The following is a 17,224-nucleotide window of genomic DNA, read 5'->3' as shown; positions in this document are numbered from 1 at the left end:
TGCAATCTAAGAACCGTTTCACATTCCGCCCACCGAATGAATTTCGCCCTCCATTTCTGAAATCTCGGTCCTCGCTGCGCCTTCCAATTAATTGTAATCTCTCGCTTGGCCAGTACCAACCCCAGATCTATAAATTTACTAGTTATTTTAGTCTTCAAGGTGTGGGGAAACCAGTGCAGCAAGCAAGGGGCAATACCAAATTCAATCTCCCTGTCCGTGATCTCACACAGTAAGGACCAAATTTCCTGCCAATAGCCCCCTATCCGAGGGCAAATCCACAGCATGTGGCGAAAGTCAGCCCCCTCAGCCTGACACCTAGGACAACTCGCCGTAAGCGTGTGAAAATACTGTTGGATTTTAACAGGGGTAAGGTAAGCCCTGTGCAATATGAACAGTTGGATCTGCTGGAATCGGGCGTTTCTAGAACATTTCCAGGGCCTCTCCAACACCTCAGCCCATATTTTATCAGGTATTGCGCCCTCAATATCCTCCTCCCATTGCTGCTTCAACCGATCAAGGGGGACCAACCTTTCACAGGTCATCCGACGGTATAAGCACGTGACCGCTTTGATGTCGCCAGCCGCCAGTACCACGTATTGGCAGGCCATGGATGTTTCAGGCTCAGACAACCCTCCCCTCCACCATCGCTGAATAGCCGACACCAGCGCCGCGTGCAGCAGGTAGTCCCCGCGAGGGAGATCGTACCGGTCGCGGAGAGTCTCGTAGGGCAACAGTACATTGTCTTCATAGAGATCCCCCACAGTCATCAGTCCAGAATCATTCCACCGCGCCAGCGCCGACCAGTTGCCCCCATGGGGCAACTGCTGACACATCAACAACGGGATCTCAGGTGCATACGGGCGCAAGATCCGCGCCCTCTGTTGACTCCTATTCCAACATAACCTGAAGGTCCGTACCTCACTAGAGAGACCCCCGAGGCGCATCGGTTGTTGCATGACAATCCCGGACAGTAGACATGCTAGAATCCGTCCCCTCGGAGCCTCCCCCACCCCCCGAAACTCCCTAGCCACCGCCTGGGTCAACCACTGTAACTGAGCGGCTAAGTAGTAGGTCTCCAAATCCGGGACTGCTAACCCCCCCTCCCCCCGTGGTCTCATCAGCGTGTGCAAGGCCACCCTACGCCTGCCAGCAAGCCACAAGAACCCCGTTGTCATCTGCTGGAGTCTCTTAAATGTCGCCGCAGGGATCCACACCGGAAGCGTCCGGAAATAATATAGCAAGCGGGGAAGTGCCACCATCTTGAGGAGCGCCACTCTCCCCAACAAGGACAACGGCAACGTCTTCCAAAAGTCCATACTGCTCTGGAGACCCCTTATCGCCCTACCGATATTCCCGTCCACCAAGTCTTTTTGGTCGTGGTAGATTTGCGTCCCCAGATAGAACATGCAGGTGAAGACCCACTGTACTCCCTCTGCGCTGCGAGGCCCCTCCGCCCTCTTGGAAGTGGGGAAAAGCCCCGACTTGGACCAATTCACTTTCAGTCCCGCCTAGTCTTCCATACTTTGAAGCAGACGCTTGGCTCCCTTCAACTCCCCTTTAGTATCAGCTAAGAACAAGAGGAGATCATCCGCATACAGAGCTATAAAATGAGCGTCGCCATGTACCTGAAGGCCCCTGGACCAACTCCTCGTTCGAGCCTGAGCCGCCAGCGGCTCTATGGCCAACGCAAACAGTAGCGGGGATAGAGGACACCCCTGTCGCGTCCCCCTACCCATCGCACAGGAAGATGATATTATACCCCCTGATTTAGTTCTGGCCGTAGTGTCCTTATACAACAACGACGTCCAAGCCACAAACCGTTCCCCCAACCCGAAAGCCCGCAGAACCCGGAATAGATATGCCACTCCAGGCTATCAAAGGCCTTTTCTATGTCAACCGAAAATATGGCAGCGTCACGCGATGCATACGTATCAGCCTCCAATACACGTATCAGCCGGCGAACATTACCCGCCGTGGTCCGCTTGGGGATAAACCCCGCCTGGTCCGCATGAACCAGCCGGGTCATGTACGGGAAAAGTCGAGAGGCCAAAATTCGGCTCAATATCTTATAATCGGTGGTAAGCATAGACAACGGCCGATAAGCAGCTACATCGGTGGGGGCCTTCCCAGGCTTCAATAACGGGATTATGAGCGCCTCACGCGTCGTGGCAGGGAGCCGGCCCAGCTTCCACGCCTCATTGTAAAGAGTCACCAACCTAGGGGCCAACAGCTCAACGTAAGATGCATAGAACTCGATCGGTAAACCGTTCACCCCCGGCATCTTCCGCCGCGCCATGTGTTTGATGGCTCCTCGCACTTCCCCCAGCGTGATCTCACGGCCCAACACATCCACGTCCACTCTGTCTAAGGTCGGCATGTCCCCCCCAGCTAAGAATTCCCCCAATCGGCCCTCGTCTAATTCCACTCTGCTGGAGTACAGGTCCTCATAATAGCCAGCAAAAAGGCGATTAATGCCCTGTTGGGTGTAGCACACCCCCTCGATTGGGTCGTCTATCGCCAATATAGGGGACGCCTGACGTAAGGGGTTCGCAAGCCAGGCCAATAACGTACCCGACTTATCGCGCTCAGCATGGGTGCGCACCAAATGCTTCTTATAATCATAGCATCGTAATTGCTCAACCCCCACCGCCACAGCCTCCCGGGCCTCCAGCACCTCTCCCTGTCCCTCTGGGTGTTCCGGGCGAACACGCTCCAACTCACGCAGGCGTTGGTCCGCTGTCTCTATATCCTGAAGAAGAACTTTCCGGACCCCTATCTTTTGAGCTATACATAGCCCCCGTACTACCACTTTAAATGCGTCCCATTCTACAGCCAGTGAGGAAGCGGAACCAGCATTCTCTCGGAAGTACTGATCCACCCCTTCCCCAATTGAAAGACCGGATCCTCCAGCAACTCCGGATTCAGTCGCCACGTCGGAATCGCCGAACGCTGTTGGACCCAACACAACCGCAGCAATAGCGGGTTATGATCTGATATCGTTCTGGTCAAGTATTCACTATGTTGAACCGCCACATACAAGTCAGGGGAGCACAGGATCGCATCTATCCGAACATGCAACTCATGGAGTGGAGAGAACAAGGAATAGTCCCTCTCGCCTGGGTGGTGCTCCCTCGATGTGTCAACCAACCCCCATTGCGCTTGCCAAGTCCCTCGAGCCCTAGCTACCCCCACAGATGGCGCTGTCAGGAGCGGGGGATGAGATCTATCCATGGCAACGTCCGTCACTCAGTTGAAGTCACCCCCGAGCATAATTGGATCACCCAACCAAGAAGCCAATCTACGGGACAATAAAGTAAAAAAGGCCTGCTGTTCAGTGTTCGGGGCATAAACGCTGGCCAACGTGACATCCCTCCCGTCCAGGCGACCTTGCACCACTACATAGCGCCCCTCTGGGTCTACAAGTTGCTGCGACATCTGAAAAGGGACTCCAGCTCTTATCCCCACCAACACCCCTCGCGCAAATGCAGAGTATGAAGTATAGTAAACCTGACCTCTCCATCTACGCCTCAGCGCTAGCCTCTCCGAGCCCGCGATATGCGTCTCCTGCAGGAATGCTATCTGTACTCCCCTCCTCACCAAATAGGCATGGACCTTATGTCGTCGGCTCATGGTATGCAGCCCTCTAACATTCCACGTTATACACCGTAAGTCCTTCAGTGACCCCATGGAATCTGATATACCCGGCGCCTCGTCAAGTAATCACAAGTGTCATGCCAGAGACCTTGGTGAACATACCCCAACTCACAAACCCCCCACCCAAGGACAGTGACTTTAAAACTAGTACCCATCCAAACAAAGTTACAAACTTAAACCATTAAGCAAAATCCCCTGACTACCTCAGAGGTAAGGGTGGTCGCAGCCATCGCAGAGCCGGCCCTGCAACCATTCAGATGGCGCCAGCCGCATATAACCAGGCTACCTCCTCAGACTCGCCTCACCCAACACATAATCGGCGACTGTTGCCTAGGCATCGACCTCATCCCAACCGCCCTATCCCAGGATCAAATTATGTCATCCACGCTTTGGGGTGTAATCACCGGGAGCTTCGTGCTACTAACAGTAGATGAATCCGTTCCACTGTCTGCAGTATCCTCATCAGATCCCCCCTCCCCAGTGAACAAGGGCGGGCTAGCAGAGCCCAATAGTGACTCCACTGCCCGCAGAGCAACCGCCCTCTCCAATCCCGCCTGCACGACAGAGGGCCCTGTCCGGGGTCCCCGCCTCGGCCGCCGCAACCTACGCCCACCGGTCAGTCCACCGTGGGGCGCTATCCTCTCCCGGCCATCCCCGGCCGTCAAGTCACTCGTGTACCTCTCCAGCCACTCCCAAGCCTCCGCAGGAGTATCAAAGAAATGAGACCTGTCCTTAAGAGTTACTCGCAACCTCGCTGGAAACAGGAGAGAATACTGCAAGTTCTCTTTTCTCATCGCCTTCTTGACCTCCAAATAGGAGGCCCGTTGTCTCTGCACCTCCAGGGTGTAATCTGGGAAGAGTGTGACTCTGCTATTATCCACTGCAAAGGGCCCCACCGTTCTCGCCCTCTGTAGCAGGAAGTCTCGGTCGCGGTAATGCAGCAATCGAGCGATCACCGGTCTCGGCGGCCTGCCCGGCTCGAGTGGTCTTGCCAGAACCCTATGGCCCCGCTCCAGCGTATAAAAGTCCGATAGCCCCTCAGGCGCCACCACCGTTTTAAGCCATGCCTCTAGGTAGGCCACCATGTCGGCCCCCTCCACTCCCTCTGGCAGGCCCACCACTCTGACGTTGTTCCTCCGGTTCCTACCTTCCGCGTCGTCCGCTCTACGTTCCAGGGAGGTCACCCTCGCTGTGAGATCATGCAGCTGCTGGGTCGCGTCTTTGGTGGCCGGGAGCAACTCCGCAATGCTAGTTTCGGCTTCCTTAACCCTCCCCGCCAACTTCTTGTGCTCATCGCGTAATAGTCCCAGCCCCACAGCCACCGTAGTGATGTCCTGATGAAGTGTGGCTTTAGTGTCCGTTATGGCCGCTAAGATCTCCTGAAGCTGCCTCTGTATAGGGTCCCCAGCCGCCTTCTGTGGCAAGTCTGCCGCTGCATCCTCCGAGTCACAGCCCGCGTCCGCAACTCTGGGCCTGGGCTTGCGCATTGCGTCAAATCAGCAATCTCAGCTCTATCGGAGGTACCCACTATCCGCAGGGCCGAGTCCACCGATCTCCACCACACCCCTCTCCTCTCGTGGCTCCGCGTCAATTCAGGGGCCCCCAGCAGCAGGTGACCACAGGGCCCCACACCTTTTCGCAACCCGTGTTCCACGTCGGCCGGACCCAGGAGAAGGATCTTGTCGTTGCCCCCAATCCTCAACTAATCCGGTCCACTCCCCAGACCGCTACTGGACCTCAGAAGAGCAACCACGCCAGAGGCACCCGTGGAGTGCATCCTGGGCAGCAGCACCTCCACGTCGCTCAGCCCTTCTGAGCCCGCAGTCTGCCTTCCACGCTGTAGGCCTCCTTCTTCGGACCCAGGGATCAGCAGCCGGCGCTCCGTACACAGGCAGCTCCGCAGCTGCAGGCCGTGATCGTCTCCCACCACAGCTTTGGTCTTCGGCCCCAACACACAGCAGGCGTCACTCGCCTACGAGGCCCTCAGCGTCATTGCCCCCAAGGCGCTAGCACAGCGAACAATGGCAGGGCGATCCCCGCCGATCGGGAGGCCATCAGACCCTTGCCATCCAAATTCCAGTCGCCCCGTAGGCTGGACCCCCAATCAGGCAGCGCCACCGTGCTCCTCTGCTCACTCGTCCCCTTCCTGTCCGACTTACCGCCGCAATTCGGGGACAAGGCAATACGCTCCCCACTCTCTCTCGGGCAGCCGCTAGCAATGTCCAGCTCCCAGCCGTCCTCTCCCCGGAAGCCCCTCACAGCGCTCTCCGCCTCCGGTCAGTACCACCCAGGAGGGAGACAAAGGGGGACAACCCCGCTCCTCCAAGCAGGCTCCCAGTCAGTCTCCAGCAGAAAGCGGCACCACGTCCACGCCGCAGTGAGCCACCAGCTTCATCAAATGCCGTCTCCGTCGTCGGCAGGGGGGAGGGCTCCTCGCGTCTCCTCAACTGCTCCGTAATCTCCCAGTCCCCAGCGCCGCTGACCAGCTCCGAGGGCCCCTCAAACTCGCCAGGCTCCCTCACCTCCACATCCAGGCTCGCGGAGGCGGGCAGATCAGGATACGTCCCTTTCGAGGAGCACTCAGGGGGACACATGCCGCATCCCCGGGCTCGCGTAAACTCGCCTCACCAGGCCGGCGACTCCGGAACCCCGTCAGGCAGCAGGAGACCGCCAATGAAGCCCACGGAGCCTCCAGTTATCCACGATGTGTGTGGGACCTCAGTCGCTCTCCGATCGTTCCTGCAGGCTTCCAATAGAAGGTAAAATCAGGATTTTAGCGGCTAATCGGCCGGAGCTTAAGAAGCTCACGTCCTGCCAGCCATGCTGCTTGGCCACGCCCCCATAACGGTGGTGTATGATATAGAAGTATGGCATCTGGACCAATTCGAGTGAATGCGTTTTACTGGCAATTTGAGCCTTGATAATAGTGGTGGACATTACTTTTGTAGAATGTTTGTTATCAAGAGTTTGGTAACTGTGGTGTTCTGGGCTTGTTAGTCTAGTTGCACATGAGATTTGGTTATCTTTTTAATGAGTAGTTATATGTGCACATACATCTACTAACACAGTGGCGACCTTAAGTTACATGGTTGGGATATTTTATCTGCGTTAGATGTGGCATTATTCGACTATACTACCAGTCCCAATATATACATCATCACATGATATGAGCAATAGGGATATGCTTAATTGATGATTATCAATAACGTGCTGTGCATTCTGGGGGTTGAGCCTCATTTTTTGTCCTTTTCATCCTCAGAAATCTGTGATCTGAGGTAAAAACTCCCATAAGGTGGAGGTAAACTTATATTACCGCCTAGGTGAGTTGTTTATTGTTTATTTAGAAGTGTTTTCTTCTCACGTTTTTAATCACATGTTTGGTTTTTATCACGTGTGTGGTGTTCAAGGGAGTTATAATGGTAGAAAACAATAATGAAACTGACATTAATGTTTGTCTTTTTACAGACATTGGACCAGACTGCAGCTGGTACCATTGTCGTAACTACCATAACAATTAAGTATGGTTTTTGAACACAGTATTATTTTTCACTTATCTTTAGCAGAGTGACATCGCTTTAGGTCCTGATGAATGCCGCAAACTTTTTAGTCATCTGGCAGAAACTTGTTAACCACTGACGAATAGGACATTTTTTCAGTCCTATATATCACTAGCCTTTATAATCCTAGTCTATGGGGACACACATTAAATTTAGTTTAGTCACCCATGAGCTAGTTTTAGCACACATTTTCCTTTTTTGCACTCTGCCCCTCACCTCAATCGCCAATTGGGTACATTATAAAACACCTCACGCTCCTCTCCATAGTGAGAGTTGTAGCCCACACTGTATACCTTGCGGTTACAGTGTGTAAGAGGGGACCCAATGATGAAACATGTCACCCCTGGGTGAGTGAGGGTTCGCGTCTTTCAGATAAAGACTCCTCCCCTTCTTTCCCCTTACACAAGGATAAAGTTTGGTTTTGATGGAACCAGTGTCCCATTACTTTGTGTGAATATCATCCTTTCACACAGAACATCAGGGAAACACGATGTATTTGTCTTTCAGCTCTCCAAGGGAGTGAATGTATTTTCTTTCTCTCTCCCCTATGTGCTGCTTCCCTCCTTAATTTCTGCCCCATATTCTTTATATTGCTCTTGCACCCAACTTGTCTATTGCTTACCCTGTCCTCTTCCCACTCAGCTTTTTTTATGCTTCCTATTTGTTCTATACACTTTAGCTCCTCTTTTGCTCTCTTGCTTCTTCCTGGTCACTGTTGGTCTACACCACTTGGTGGCATTGAGCTTCTCCTCTCTGCTCCTCTGTTGTTACTCCACCCTCATGTTTTAATGTATTACTGTTATTATTATTGATATTAGTTTATCTTTTTTGACAGCCAGGTGTCTGCAATTTCCTTCCAGACTCCTTTTTCTGTGTTTTACTGGCTGGCCAGACCCAGAGCTGGAATTTGTCTGCAAACGTGTAATGAGTATGGGGTGGAAACGCCCAGGTCTTTATGCCAGAATTGATCAGTGCCAAGATTCCAGCACCAGTAAAGACTGGGAAAGACATCTGTGCTCTGGAGTTGCCATTGCTGACTGCTAACTCCTCCTTTGCGATGTTCAGAAGAGAAACATTGAAGTCCTACATCCTTTCTGGTAGATGTGGTTTGACACCAGGTTGAAGGAATAGTCTGCTGATTGCTAAAGAGGGATACTGGATTATGTAAGTACCCTTGCATAAAGGAATGGTTGCCTAGAAGAGGAGGGTGGTGAGGAGCTGTGTGGGACAAACTGACATTGGTCAGGTGAGGACCAGTGAGGGACCAGCCCTGCCAGGCCTTGTGGTGAGGCTTTGTGACCAAGGGCCCTCTGCATTGCGACTTGGACTGTGGCAATCAGCTTCCTGCTGTATGTAGGCACCATGCTCCTACGGTGGTGGTGAACAGTGACCAGGGCCGGTCTGGCCGTAGCGGGCACTGGGCATTTCATTTTTTTCACCAGCATGCCTCCCACGCTTCCTTTTCCCGGCGCGTGCAGCGTTACCATACCAACGCAGAAAATACGGACGTGCCCTCGTGCATTTGCACTGTATATCACACTGTTATAGTATGCATGCATCCAAACTACAAGATGGGTGTTTCCACCGTGTACTTGGTCATTTTCCAATACCATTTCATAAACTTGTACACTGGCATACGTTCCTACATATGCAAAATCGCTTTTAGAGGTAAGCCTCGTTTGGGAGCCATGTGTGATCATACACATTTTATTTTTTCCACCAGCACGCCTCCCACGCTTCCTTTTTCCGGCGCGTGCAGCATTACCATACCAACGCAGAAAATACGAACGCGCCCAAGCACAGCGCAAGCTCCATTGTTTACCTAAGCGGCGTCTATCTTAAAACGGATTACCGCCCCCTGTGTTTTCTAGCCAACCACGCACCCGCGTGGAATGCTTTAAGCCCTCTATCGAATCATCTCCCTTTTCATACGGAATACTGACACAGATACGCCCACACCCGCCATTTTGGATCCAGGCAATGCTTGGGACATCGGGGAACGCACACCTGACAATATTCTTTCTTCATTAACGCTGATTACACACATCAAGTGATCTTGTCACACTATAAAAGACGGCGGCCGCTCCCTCTCATTTCCACATTCGGGAGGACCGGGAGCGGACGCATAGGAGCCAGGAGCAATCCAATACTTGTCACAGTAAGAGTGTGAATGAACAGAGAGACAAGCGAGTTTTAGTTTTACTCTTCTTTTACTCGCAAGGGTGTTAGAGTGTGTGCTGTTCAGAATGTTTTGGAGATCTTGCTCCACCAGTATGTCTGATGGAAACTATGGTTTTATGCTTTCTTTTGCAGAGCTGACATAAACCGGATTTCTTTCCTCCCCTCCCCCCATGGGACAAGTAGTCCATAGAATTAGGGTAAGTCTGATGGCAGCTTCGGCTGCCATCACCTCCGGAATTCTCACACATGTGTACACAAATAGAGTGTCACGTTGTCACGCACAATTTTTTCACTTTTAGAAACCAATGCATGCATTGTTCTCTTTTCCTTTACAGGTATGGTTAACCCAACATGTTCGAAGTAACTATAATTTCTCAAATATTCTTCTTTTGTTTCAGGCTTCACCGTTGGAAGCCATTAGGTAGTGGAGTGTGGCCTTTGCCAAACCCACGCAGTGGTAACATCTTACCACCGATTGGTAAGAACGGAGCCCCCCTGATATCACTAGGTCCTGATTAATGCCTTGGACCCATTTGGGCCGCTTTGGCAGAAACATGTTGACCACTCACGGGACGGTTAGGGGACACTAATTACCCCAATCACCGTTACATATATTTTTAATATCATATAGTTTTCAGTCACATTAAAAAACACTCCTGATTACTATAATGATTTTTAAATCCACTCACAGTATCACGGGCCCCCACTTAGTCATTTAGAAGTGCATCCTTGTCTTCAAGTGTATGCCCGCCCTCTATCAAACGAAGGTTTTAGAGGGCAAGGACTGGTCAATGATGAAGCATGACACCAGGTGGTGTGTGAGACCAGTCCGTAACTTTTTGTGAGATGCCCACACTCACGACGTTTTCGTAACTCATTTGGGTTATCACACTAGGAGCAGCTCTTTTGTGGTAAACATTTAATATTGGAGGCTGCTAGCTCCTAGAACCCCATGCCTCTTGTTCCCTTCTCCACACACACAGTGGAGTTCTTTTGTGATTAAAAGCAGGAGTATCTCATCATCTCAGCAAGCTGTATGCAGCAGAGTAACACTGTGCTGCATTCTTTCAAGCTGAGGATAATTACTTTGGCAGGAACGTGCACAGCTACACATGTGATATGTGGATAGTGATACCCTACCAGTTTTAGCATTGACATATCAATATCCTTGTGAAAGAAAATGTAGATTGTGCTTTTCAGCCTTGCGGTGGCCTAGTTTTGTAATGCAGTAATTTTGTCTTGTCACGTGTAAGAACTGGAGAATAGCCTACCTTTAAAAGGGATTAGCTTTGCCTCCCACAATTCTCCTGTGAATTATGCATCATCGTTTTCCCCTCTACAAGTTCCTATGTAGCTGTGTGTTGTTATTAAAGTACTTTTTCATTCTTAGGTAAAACCACTGGCAGGACAACGATTTACTAGTCGTTGTTCCAGGCTTGAATGAGTTCTGCGTCTGATCCCACACACCTTCATCTGTAAGCCTTTGGGTAGGCCACCTTGCTATCCTGAGGGTGAGGTACTAAACAGATGTACTTGGTGCACAGTTTTGAGTTAAACAGGAAGGAACAACTCCAGAACACCAGAGGTTAAAGACTCATTTTGTTATATGTGCAGCCCAAAAAAAGTTCTCACACACTTCATCCCCAGACCAGTTGTTATTGTTTTGACAATAATTTCCAACTGATAGATCGTAGATCCCATTAAAATGCTGCTGAACTCGCACCCACCTTCCTCATGCATAACCCACCACAAATCTGTAGTTAAACTTCCTCCCTGTCTCTGCACATTACTCTCATACCACACCAGTCATAAATGTGTGCTATACAAATACCCCTAACAACAAAACAGAACTCTTTCTTCCATTTCTATGATCTGTTAAAAAGAAAGAGGCATTGACTTGCAGTTACTTACAAGAGTTCTTTCAGCGATGTGTTTCTTTCTAAGCTCTCCACCATGCCTTCTGTACCTTCATCTGTGATTTCATTGTCGTTTAGGAAGAGGACTCTCAGGCTTGTGTTCTGCTCCAGAGATTTCCACAGATTCTGAGCCCAGGCAGGCCCAAGCTTATTGCGTCCCAACCTGAAAAAAATAGTCTAATGCATAAGTGGACTCTAGGTTTGCACAGCGCACACGATGCCCAACAATGCATAGATTCTTCAAAATCATGAAGATTTCAGACTCTACATTTTGTGAATCTGAATTACAAACGATTACAGCATTCGAGCACCACCATCTTAAAATGTAAGGGTTTTAGCATCATTAGTCCTACTGCCTACTGCCTACTGTATACTGAAGCTCAATTTAGAACTCTGTTTAGGCTTGAATTAGTGGACATAGTAAACAATCTGTAGATAGGATTTGTGACCAGATGTTCCAGTTAAAAATGGTCAGATGGAGAATAAGGGCCAGTTTATTTTGTGTGAATTCAAGCCCTGTGAACTTATTGGGAAGAGATTTCCTCTGCAAATTGAATTGTGTGATTTACTATATACCAAATGGTGTTGCGATTGAAACACAAGATGAGGGCTCTATTTTTAAAATAAATTCAGCAGATTCAAGAATTGAGTTATTCCCAGTTGTAGCAAAAGAAGACATGCCTCTGGATTTAAGACATACTGTAAGTCTGAATGTCATCTGAATAATCAAGGCAAGAGAACAGTTACTGGTATGAACCATATTGGCAATTCGGAATGCTCATTTACAAGACTCCAAATGGATTCTATCGAGATGTCAAATTGTAATAGTTTAAAGTACATGGTACTTGGTAGCTATCTTCTTGATTTCTAAATGAGTTGAGGTATACACAGCAAGAAGATTTGATAGAGTTACAGTTGCCAAATTGCTGCTGAGGAAATTGATCCCTACATTTGACCTTCCTACTTCTATTGAGACAGATCGTGGAACTAACTGAGAGAGTGAGATTTTGCAAATAATTTGCAGTGGTTGAGATCAGTCAACTGTTTCATTGTAGTTATCAACTGTAATCTTCAGGAATTGTGGAGAGAGCCAATGGCACACTAAAAAAAAAACTCGTAAAAGTTTTGCGCTCCAACTGATTTAAAGTGACCTTATGCCCTTCCTCTTATTTTGTTGAGTATGAGAAGTATGCCTGACAAAAAAGACTAGTTTTATCGCCCCAAGATAATATCATGGGAAGAGCAATGAGGCTTGCATATGTTCCTTCAGCTGCATGAGTTTCAAAATGTGCTGACATCGAGCTAGATTATAGCAAAGGTTTGGCTGATATAGTGAAATCTCTCTCTTCGTTGTATGTCATGACATGAAGCCTGGGACTTGATCACAGCCCGCAAACATGTGAGGAAGAGCTGCCTTTAAGAAAGGTGGTAAGGATCCTATCAAGTCATTTGATGATTAACACTGCCGTGAAGTGTGCTGGTGTGCCACAATGGATTCACACTTCTAACATGAAGAGAGTGAGACTAGCTGAAGCAGTGAATGAATCAGCTACTCGAGAGCCGAGCACACAGATGAAGTGCAAAGTCAAGCTCAAAGCCAAGCTCCAGTTCACAGTGTGAATCCAGAGGGGATGAAAAGTTTGAAACTTGTAAAGATAATGAGCAAAGGCAAAATGGAGTGGTGAAGTTTCAGGTTAGTGAAAGCTCTGATGAAGAACCTGAGACTCCTGAAGAACAGTTTCATGACAGACATTTTCCCTGATCTAGAACTCAGTTATTGAGTGAACTGCTGAGGTACATTTTGGGGTGATTTAAAATATTGGGGCACAGTAGAAAATTGGGGTTCGGTCCCGTAACACTTTGAAAATGAGTACCTAGCACTTATCTTTATTGGAGGTTGGGAGCAGGATCTGCACAGGAAGGTGTTTATGTTTAGCTTCACAGATGCTAATGAGGAGAAACGTGATTAGACAGGGATCTAGCCTTTCCTTTCATGTGGGGATCTCTGCTTGCATGCCATAGTAGTGCAAAGTCTTCTTCTGAAGAGTGATAACTGCTACCTTTGTCTCAATGGATCTGTGTGTGCTCTCTCATGCTCTCTGTGAGTAGCAATGAGGTTCAGGGAGCAGGCACCCAAGAACTCATGTTAGAGGCAACACATGTGACAACTGCCTTAAGTTGGATGGAGGTAAGACAGGCATGATGGTGGTGGGAAACAACCCACAGTTCTGGACCCTCGCCTGGTGGTCGGATGCCCTTGGTCCTTTTCCAGACTCAAAACTGATAGGAAAGTATCTTGGCATCTGGCAGACGATAAATTAACTTTCAACCCACATATCAGTAAGCTGTGTGCTGTTGCTCCGGTTTTCTTCGGAGTCTTAGGAAGGCAGTATGGACCATCCTTCCTTACAGCCCAGGCTGTTGTAACATTGTGTCTGGACAACGGCACTGGTCCATGTTTAGGCATTTCACAGACCTTATTAAACTGTCTGCAGATTACTGAAAATGCAACTGCTTGTCTGCTCTTTCGTATCATTAGAAGTAAACAGGGAAGACGATTGTTTTGGCTTTGAAGCTCTGGAATTCCCTTCTGTCTCAGTTGCGACTCTGATCCTCTGGAGCAGTTTTTAAAAAACAATTAATGGAGAGTGCGTGTGGCGTGAAACAAGGTGGCCACCTAACCCGGAGCTCCGCATCGCGGCAGGAAATGCTGCGGTGATTTTTGCGACTCCAGCATAATTTTCTTCTTGAAACGGAGCATTTCACACGTCAAAAGGGCCCCTAAGTGGCTTTCTTCCATTGATATGGCTTTTCTTCATCTTTTTCTGTGAAGTTACTCCAAAACTGCTGCAGCTTTTCTTCGGCCACCATTTTGAATTCTTCTGTGATGGAGTTTTTTCCCTTTTCTCCATGTACAATGCTCATGAAGTGACTTTCACCATAATAATATAGAGTTCTTGCTCTTTCATCCACAACTAGTCTTTCTCTGGACCAGAAGAGGATTTACTATTCTAATAGAGTCTCTTGCGCAGCTACTTTTTGGAATTTTCTTCATAGACTATGGGGTGTTGTTGGTGATCTCTTTTGCTTCAACTGAGTTTCTCCTTCCTTTGCTATAAGGGTAGGAGTAAGAAGTTGGTACTTACTAATAGGAGATCTACTGCTCACACTCCTGTGTCTGAATCCTCTCATACTGACTGCACTTCACGAAATGAGCAAAATGGTGCAATCCGGCTCTTAAAAATCGACGGTTTCGCCAACTTCTTCAGTCAAATTGCAGACTCCAGTCTCTGCCACAAGTGTCTTAAACAAGATGCTCCTTCTCCACCAAAGTCTGTTTCTCCGGTATATTTGGACATTGTTTTCGAAGAAATTCATGCTTTGTGTCCATTTATTGAGGAGACGAATTGCCACTTGCAAGTTCTGGATACTTATATGACCGTCTATGGAATCTCATACTACCAAAGAGGAGCAGCATGTTGATGACCCACAAAATGTATCCACCAAATTGGTTACCTTGGAGAGGGAGGTCTTCTCGTTCGAGAAGTCAGCAGAAGATCTTGAAAATAGAAATAGACACAATTATCTCAGTTTATATGGTCTTTCAGAGGGTTTGGAGGGTAGTGATCCCGTCCATTTCTTCAGCACCTTTCTCATAAAGCTTCTTGACCTTCCTGCATCTATGAATTTGAATATTCAACGGGCTCATAGACTGGGTCCCTGCTTGTCTTCTTCATCTGTTCCTTTGAAACCACAGAGTGTGATTCTTTTATTTCTGAAATTCACAGACCTTCTACAAGTTTTAAATGCAGCTAAACATTAAAAACAGCTTGTTTGGTCGGGCTCTAAATTATTTATATCCCAGCATGTTTCTTCAGCAACAGCTAAATGACGGAAAGAATTCCTTGATCTTCATCCAGCTTTACGTGCACTTGGTGCATGTTATAGACTATTCCACCCATGTTTGTTCAAGGTTACTTTCCAGAACAGCACTTCTACCTTTGATGACCCGGCAGACCTGAGGAAATTTATTCACTCGCACTCCACAACATCTATCGAAACTTCTGGTCCTTATTCTTCTACGTCCTCCATACCTTGACTTTCTCCTTTTTCATTACAGACATGTTTGATTCGCTTTGACTCACCTAATGCTTTTCTTTGCAGGCTATTGTTAACAATTGTCTTATAACATGTTAATCTTATTTATTAATTTTTTTCCCTTATTAACTCTGCAGGTGTTCTTTTTAAGATATCTCTATCCATTTCCTACTCGTCTTATATGATTCCCCGTTGTGGTGCTTCCTCCCCGGTTGGTTGTGTCGTCTTCTTCTGTAAGTCGCTGCTCCTTGTATATCTCTTCTTGTTTTTCCCCAGAAGGTATGAATAACAGTTGTCAGTTCTTTTTTATCTTCATTTACACTCTTATTTTTATCAATTGATGACATGTACTGTCTTTTCTAATGGTCCTATCTAGTTTCCTCTTTTTTCTCCCTTTTTTTCTATATTTCCTTTCTTTCTACAGATCTCTCCTTTTTTTCATTGTTTCATCTTCTTACGGTTATTATTGTTGATCATGTTACTTCATATATTATTCAATGTATATATGTTCAGGGTCATATCTTGGAATGTGAAAGGTTTTATTAACCCCATAAAGAGGCAGAGAATATTATCTCCCTTAGCCTCCTATAATCCAGATTTAGTTCTTTTACAAGAAACCCATTTGACAGAAACAGAGGCTTTGAAGCTCAAACAAAGTTGGGTTGGCTAAGTCCTTGTTTCTCCTACCTCTAATAAGAAAAATGGCGTAATCATTCTAGTTCAGAAAAAGTTGAAGTGTTCTGCTATTTCTCAAGAAACAGATTCGGAAGGTAGATGGAAGGTAGTTAAGTTACTTGTTAACAATATATCTTTGACAGTATTTAATGTTTATGGTCCAACCCAACCGGACTACTTTTTCTGGCCCAATATTACAAAAAAATGTATTCAATATAAAGATGAATTTTTTATTTTAGGAGGTGATTGTAATCAGATCATAGGCCCTTTTATTGACTGCCAGTCCCAGGTTTGTATCATCCCTCATAAAGCTCACAAACAATTTCATAATACAATTTTTCAGACACACCTTGTTGATGCTTGGCATTTATGTAACCCAGATGTAACAGAATTTTCATTTTTCTCCCCTCCTCATGGCTCCCTTACTCGGTTAGACTACATTTTCCTCTCCAAACCATTATCCCAAAATCTTATTTCCTCCTCAATTTTACCTATTGTAATTTCTGATCATGCCCTGGTTGTTGTCGATTTTGACTTATTCCGACCGCAAACTAGATCTTCCAGATGGAGGTTTAATAATTTCCTTTTACAAGATCGTTATTTTTCTTCCTCCTTTATTTCTTTTGCTGAGGAGATTTTCTCCTTGAATACAGATCCAAATTCCTCCCCCTCATTGATTTGGGATACATTTAAACCTGCTGCCCAAGGCTTCATTATAAATTTTGGACCCAGGAAAAAACAAAAAACACTCAGTCAATATAATAGTTCATTAGCAAACATTAAACATCTAGAACATCAATTCTATTCTTCCTCGTCTAGTTCACCTCCAGAGGAACTTATTTGTGCGGAGCTAGATTTTGGTAAATGAACCACAGACAATGCTTCATTTATTCTTTTACGTAGTAGTGCCCATTATTATGGCGGACGGAATAAAGTTGGTAAACTTTTGGCTAATCACCTCAAAGTTCGAAAAGAACGTGTATAAATAGACTCCATTCAGTCGGCGGAAGGGAAACATCTCTTTAAGGAACAAGATACTCTAGAAGAATTTATATACACCGGAATTTCCTACATCCACTTCTTTAATTGATACGTATCTTGCTCAATCTACGCCTTCTTCACGTGAAAACTTGGACTTCGATG

General features: G+C 47.3%; 1 protein-coding gene across 2 annotated transcripts in view; it reads right to left on the bottom strand.

The window, feature by feature from the left end:
* LOC146855741 (NACHT, LRR and PYD domains-containing protein 5-like) overlaps positions 1-17,224 on the bottom strand; it is a 376,900-nt gene that overhangs the window by 72,491 nt on the left and 287,185 nt on the right. For both annotated transcript variants that reach the window (XM_085653656.1, XM_085653657.1), the window contains exon 7: positions 11,304-11,471. In XM_085653656.1, coding sequence (XP_085509782.1) covers positions 11,304-11,471 — 168 coding nt within the window. The remainder of the gene's footprint in view (positions 1-11,303; positions 11,472-17,224) is intronic.

This window comes from Triturus cristatus, chromosome 4_1 (genome assembly GCF_964204655.1).
Source record: "Triturus cristatus chromosome 4_1, aTriCri1.1, whole genome shotgun sequence".
NCBI classification, from domain to species: Eukaryota; Metazoa; Chordata; class Amphibia; order Caudata; family Salamandridae; genus Triturus; species Triturus cristatus.
The sequence above is the reverse complement of the archived record's forward strand: the minus strand, read 5'-3'. Positions and strand labels throughout refer to the sequence as shown.